The sequence below is a fragment of the Salmo trutta genome, chromosome 30 (assembly GCF_901001165.1).
Source record: "Salmo trutta chromosome 30, fSalTru1.1, whole genome shotgun sequence".
Taxonomy (NCBI): Eukaryota; Metazoa; Chordata; class Actinopteri; order Salmoniformes; family Salmonidae; genus Salmo; species Salmo trutta.
Window position 1 is genome coordinate 24588319 of NC_042986.1, and position 6866 is coordinate 24595184.

The 6866-nt window shown below is 42.9% G+C and overlaps 1 protein-coding gene across 1 annotated transcript; it reads right to left on the bottom strand.

Moving 5' to 3' along the window:
* Window positions 1-2270: 2270 nt before the first annotated feature.
* On the bottom strand, window positions 2271-6341 carry LOC115168333 (vesicular inhibitory amino acid transporter-like). Its single transcript, XM_029723493.1, has 2 exons — window positions 5396-6341; window positions 2271-4447 (listed from the first exon to the last, which is right to left on the bottom strand). Exons 1-2 carry the CDS (start codon window positions 5792-5794, stop codon window positions 3260-3262), a joined length of 1587 nt encoding a protein of 528 aa, XP_029579353.1. The 5' UTR covers window positions 5795-6341; the 3' UTR covers window positions 2271-3259.
* Between the last annotated feature and the right edge of the window lie 525 nt (window positions 6342-6866).

Sequence of the window (6866 nt, forward strand, 5' to 3'; positions counted from 1 at the left end):
TTTGTAACATGCGCCGAATACAACAGGTATACAACCTTACAGTGAAATGCTTACTTACAAGCCCTTAACCAGCAATGCAGTTAAGAAAAATACCTAAAAAATATAAGAACAAAAGCAACAAATAATTAAAGAGCAGCAGTAAAATACCAATAGAGAGGCTATATACAGGGCAATGCAAATAGTCTGGGTAGCCATATGATTAGACATTTAGGAGTCTTATGGCTTGGGGGTAGAACCTGTTAAGAAGCCTCTTGAACCTAGACTTGGTGCTCCGATACCGCTTGCCGTGTGGTAGCAGAGAGAACAGTCTATGACTAGGGTTGTTGGAGTGTTTGACAATTTGTAGGACCTTCCTCTGACACCGCCTGGTATAGAGGTCCTGGATGGCAGGAAGCTTGGCCCCAGTGATGTACTGGGCCGTACGCACTACCCTCTGTAGTGCCTTGCGGTCGGAGGCCGAGCAGTTGCCATACCGGGCAGTGATGCAACCCGTCAGTATGCTTTCGATGGTGCAGCTGTAGAACCTTTTGGGGATCTGAGGACCCATGAGAAATCTTTTCTGTCTCCTGAGGGGGAATATGTTTTGTCATGCCCTCTTCACGACTGTCTTGGTGTGCTTAGACCATGTTAGTTTGTTGGTGATGTGGAAGGCAAGGAACTTGAAGCTCTCAACCTGCTCCACTACAGCCCCGTCGAAGAGAATGGGGGCGTGCTCGGTCCTCCTTTTCCTGTTGTCCACAATCATCTCCTTTGTCTTGATTACATTGAGGGAGAGGTTGTTGTCCTTGCACAACACGGTCAGGTATAGGCTGTCTCAGCGTTGTCAGTGATCAGGCCTACCACTGTTATGTCATCGGCAAACTTAATGATGGTGTTGGAGTCGTGCCTGGCTGTGCAGTCATGAGTGAAGTGGGAGTACAAGAGGTGGACTGAGTATGCACCCCTGAGGGGTCCCCGTGATGAGGATCAGCGTGGCGGTTGTGTTGGAACCAAAAATCTCAAATTTGGACTCATCAGACCAATGGGCAGATTTCCACCAGTCTAATGTCCATTGCTCTTGTTTCTTGACCCAAACAAGTCTCTTCTTCTTATTGGTGTCCTTTAGTAGTGGTTTCTTTGCAGCAATTTGACCATGAAGGCCTGATTCACGCAATATCCTCTGAACAGTTGATGTTGAGATGTGTCTGTTACTTGAACTCTGTGAAGCATTTATTTGGGCTGCATTCTGAGGTGCAGTTAATTCTAATGAAATTATCCTCTGCAGCAATCGTACTCTGGGTCTCCCTTTCCTGTGGCAGTTCTCATGAGAGCCAGTTTTTCGACTGCACTTTTATATACATATATTTTTTTAAATTTAACTAGGCAAGCCAGTTAAGAACAAATTCTTATTTATTATGACGGCCTACCCCGGCCAAACCCTAACCCGGACGACGTTGGGCAAATTGTGCACCGCCCTAAGCTGGACGACGTTGGGCCAATTGTGCACCTCCCCACTTGAAGAAACTTTCAAAGGTCTTGATATTTTTCGGATTGACTGACCTTCATGTCTTCAAGTAATGATGGACTGTCATTTCTCTTTGCTTATTTGAGCTGTTCTTGACATAATATGGACTTAGTCTTTTACAAAATCGGGCTGTCTTCTGTATACCACCCCTATCTTGTCACAATACAACTGATTGGCTCAAACACATTAAGAAGGAAAGAAATTCCACAAATTAACTTTTAACAAGGCACACCTGTTAATTGAAATGCATTCCAGGTGACTACCTCATGAAGCTGGTTGAGAGAATGCCAAGAGTGTGCAAAGCTGTTATCAAGGCAAAGGGTGGCTGATTTCAAGAATCTCAAATATATATAAAATATATTTTGTTTAACACATTTTTGGTTACTACATGATTCCATATGTGTTATTTCATAGTTTAGATGTATTCACTATTATTCTACAATGTAGGAATTAGTAAAATAAAGAAAAACCCTGGAATGAGTATGTGGGTCCAAACTTTTGACTGGTACTGTATATATGTATATATTATTTTTACCTTTATTTTGACAGTGCTCATATGTCTCTTGGGCTGGCTATATAATGATTAAGTTAATTGGGAATTAGAATGTATGTGGAGTCTAAATTTATAGGCAGATAATTCGCATGTGCATGTGAGGTGAGTAAATCTATGATAATTTGCATAATACTGCACACCACATCCGCTTTCCTCATCCAGATTTCTGCTTCCATTTTACTGAAAGACCCCCAAACAACCACTGACTATATATTCATCCATAAAAACCTACATTTTATTCACCCATAGATTATTTTTTTCGCACATACATGAGCGTTCACAAATTCCAGATAGACATTTAATCCTTGGACAATGATATGAACATAATGCATAAAATATTCGATTTTTTATCTATTAATTCAACACATACTCGTTTCTTACACGTCATGATTAATTCCATGAAAGCACAATTAATACGTTCAACAGGTAGAGAGACTATACAGAAGACAGATGGTTTCATATAAACACATAGGAGCCACTTGCTTGCACTGCAATAATTCACTTCATCCATAATGACACTTGAAACACCAAAAACCAAATGTGTCGACAAGGAGTACGATTGAAAACGAATCGAAATTTTCTGATTAAACCACTATATGTATGTATGTATGTATGTATGTATGTATGTATGTATGTATGTATGTATGTATGTATGTATGTATGTATGTATGTATGTATGTATGTATGTATGTATGTATGTATGTTTACCCTATAGCACCATCCAACGTGGGTGCCCGGAGCGTGTTTTCTCTGGTATGTCGACAGAACCTGCATGAGATTATCTAATTCTATAGCAGCTCGATAATAAAACACTCACTTACGTATTTAAAAAAAAAAATTCATAAGGAAACCAATTATCAATGCAGATATCAAGACATCCACACACTAAGTTAGGCCTTATACACAGCTCATTTTCACATGCCTGACTTTGCCTGATCAGACCATGCATCATATTCAACGCTTCAGAGATGATCCATTTTCAAAGGACACTGCATTGCCCACTTCCTAATTAACATAACATTTCATTACTAAATACTGTACACTATGATTGTAAAGTCTATTATTGCACATTATCACGAAGGCAAAAAACAAAGTACACAGTTACACAGTCTCCCTTTTGCTCTGTCAATCAGTCTGTCATTCAGCGCCAATGATCGATGAGATTATGACCTATGGGCTACAGAGGTAGAATGTATACATTCTTATTCCTCGACTCCATATTTGAATGCCTCAATGAGCCCCTCTACTGAGTGAATAAACCCAGAAATGCTGCATATGCCTCCTATAACGAATATGGCGACGTCGAAGAACACGTGGTGCCATAAGAGTTTCCTCCACATCAGTTTTAGATGAAAGAGAGCCGGGAGAAGGAAGCACAACCCGGCGCCGGTAAGACTCCCGGTTAGGCCCATGAGGAGTGCGAAGTGCGGGACAAAGATGGCCATAATCAACGTGAACACCACCAGGAGGCACCGGAGGCCCAGTCCCCAGGACTTAATCCGTCCTCCCGGCCCGTAACAGTCAGGGAAAATTGCGCGCCCTCCATCCTGGAAAAAAGACTTCTCCAGGACCTCTACAGCAGCGAAGAACGGCAGCGGATACGAAAGCAAGGCCTTGGCCACCAGGAACAGGTTGACCACCGCTCTGATGGTGGACGGCAGGTTGTCCGTGATAACCTCTTTGGTGGCATCTGCCCAAGTCAAGTAGGCCACCAGAGCGAACAGGCCCTTCAGAACGCAGGCTCCGATGTGGGTCCAGTCCATCATGCAGTGGAACTCCTTTGGCCTCTGCATGTTCCCCTCCAGCGATGGCAGGAAGATCTGGGACGTGTAGCTGAAGACGATGATGCCGATGGAGATGGGGAACTTCTTGACATCGATATAGAACTTGACTTTGTCCCAGGCCCAGTCGCGGGCTCTGGAGAGGCAGTAGGCTATCACCAGGATGTTGATGACAAAGTGCGCGATGGTGCAGAGCAAGCTGAACTTGGACACCGCCTTGAGGCTCTTGAGGAACGCGCAAGGCAGGAGGGCAGCCGTGGCGACTACAGACCAAGCCTTCTGCGAGACCGGCAGATTGGGGAAGCTGTTGACCATCAGGTTGCCGCTGACCACCACGTACAGGATACAGGTCATGACCAACTCAATGATCTGAGCAACGTTAACTATATGTCCGCCCAGAGACGGGAACCGTGGCTGGCAGCACGCGTTGGCGATGTCCACGTAGGAGTCCCTCACGCGCACCAGAATTCCATCCTCATTCTCTTCATACAGACACGCAATAAGAATCTTTCCGGTGTAACAACATACAACGGCGGCAAATATGATAAGAAAGAGTCCGAGGTATCCTCCGTGAAGAATGGCGTATGGTAACCCAAGGACGAACATCCCCTGTGGATACACAAGCACAGTTGAGTCGTAATGGAAATGGGCTTATCGAAGTGGCATGCCTCCCCACACCACACATGCAATAAATGTATCCTATTTAAAGTTGCATAATAATAGCAAACGACATTCACATTTTCATAATCATACATGTGTGAAACCCCACATTTAACGACTGGAGTTGAGAGAAAAAAAGCCTAGGCAGGCCTCTGTTTTTCTGTCAGGTGACTAGCGTCCAGGCACAGAATCTAATATTTCTAAAATATTTCCTCATCAATACTGGATTTATTTTGTATAATCCACTGTAAAAATAACATATACCATTTAGCAGACGCTGATATCCAAATCGATTTACAGACATTCATGCATACATTTTATGTATGGGTGGTCCCGGGAATCGAACATACTACCCTGGGTTACAAGCTCCATGCTCTACCAACTACAAAGGACCACTGTGAAATGTTATCAAGAATAACGATGTAGGCCTAATGGTCCCCGAGGCTAATCCAAACCATTTCAGCCGTGATTCATTCCAGACGGAGGCAACGGGGGTCTGTTTTTTGCTGATAAGAAATAGGCTATCTTGCATAAATCCCCATTTTCCTCTAAAATCTAAAATTATTATTATACACATGGTTAAAATTAAATTGACATTCTCTTCTGATTAAATGAAGGCACCGATATGCAGTTTTTTTATTTTTTCAAATAAAATATTTAGGACACTTGTTCTAAATTAAGGATTGTGAAATATGAAACCATACAATATGCCTATTCAAAGTCTATTTTTACATGTCAATGAAAACATTGCTAAAGTCATTTTAAGGTCTGTTTCAGTATTTTTGTAGAATGCAAATCGGTGTCCCTGAATGGGCGTATATTGCAAGCCTATCTTGACAATAGGCTTCCATTGACATAGTGCCAATATGTTTGTGTGTTTCTTTAAATTATTTCTACCTGAATGGCATTGGTGACGTTCCACCCCGCATCCCAAGTGGTAATTTTGGGTTTGTCCTCTAATGCCAACTCGTTACACGCCCCAGTGTTCTTGAGGGAGGAAGAGGGTGGTGGACCGGTTCCGTCTCTCTGGTAGTGGCTGTCCCCCACCATCAGCTCGTCTCCTCCGTCCATATCTCCCCCTTCTTCGTCACCCTGCATGATGTCCATCTGCATCCCCTGCCTGTAGTCAAAATCCAAGTCATCGCAGTCCACGAACCCCAGACCCTCTTCATCCGTAGCGGCCTGGAAGCCCAGCCTGGCAAACACTCCGCTTACCTTGGCCTGAGACTTATTGGACACTGTGTTGGCCGCATTGGTCAGCTTGTTGCCGATCTTGTGTCGAATTAAGTGAGCCATTGTTGTGAAATAAATGTGAATCTTCAGATATCAATTGGATCAAATATGGTTATTAGTTATTTTGGCTGTTGCTGCTGCTGTGAGAGAAAGATAACCATGCCTGTTGCCAATACGTTTTGACGTTTCTCTTAACGGCTGTCCAACCGTTACATCCACATAGGCTCTCCTTAAAACCCCGTCTGTTGGTGTTGATTATCCATGTCACTCTCAAACCCCTCCTGACACTTTCTTGGCTTCAGAAGAAATTATGCAAAACAATTCTTCCTCAAGTTGGTTCTTCTAAACTGCTGAATGTGATCGAATGTCCCTGTTTGTGACCTCTCCATTAAGTTGTCCGTTCTGGTTCGGATGTTGCAGTCAACTGTGGCGCAGCTGTGACAAGTGCAAACCACGAGCGATGGAATCTGTGTGTCACAGTCGGACTAGGCACGTGTCCTCGTATACTGCCAATGCAATGACTTGCTCAGCAGGCAAAAACCTCTCATGGTTCTGAAGCGGGTGTGTGTGTGCGTGTGTGAGAGCGAGAGAGACGCAGCCTACGACATAAGCATGACCCCCCTCACTGGCGCAAATTCTCTGCAGTAGCCTAAGACCAAGGACAAAATTGTCAATTTATTACGTTTAGCAAATTGCTTTGAGATTTTAGAGGGATAAAGGGGTGTAGTATTTCGTTACCAGAGGCATGGATGCTAGCTCTTACGCTTTATTTATACAAAATATGTGTGCTTTATTCGATTAAGATCATTTTGCATATTGAATTAGACCTAATGCTATTTTTAATTTTGATCGATCATTTGTTCCAATATTTTTCGTTATGATATGATGACACTAAACATTCAGATCGTGTTGATCTGGCAGATGTATTATCAGTTTCATGAAGGTGTAGTTTATAATTGCAGACGCATATGTTCGTTGAAAAATGTGATTTAGACTGCCTACCATTCATAGGCCTATACCAATGTTTTTGTCTTTGTCTTTTTATTCCTAATGCAAAAATACATAGAGGTCTAAAATGGATAAATAAATATTACATATTTGAAGATGAAAATCGTAGCTCGAACCTAGCTGTGAC

Excerpts from the sequence above, each read along its gene's own strand:
- LOC115168333 (XM_029723493.1), bottom strand. The coding sequence starts at position 5,794 with ATGGCTCACTTAATTCGACACAAGATCGGCAACAAGCTGACCAATGCG. Across the intron at positions 4,448-5,395 it reads ACGTCACCAATGCCATTCAG|GGGATGTTCGTCCTTGGGTT; the intron begins GTAGAAATAATT and ends GTGTATCCACAG.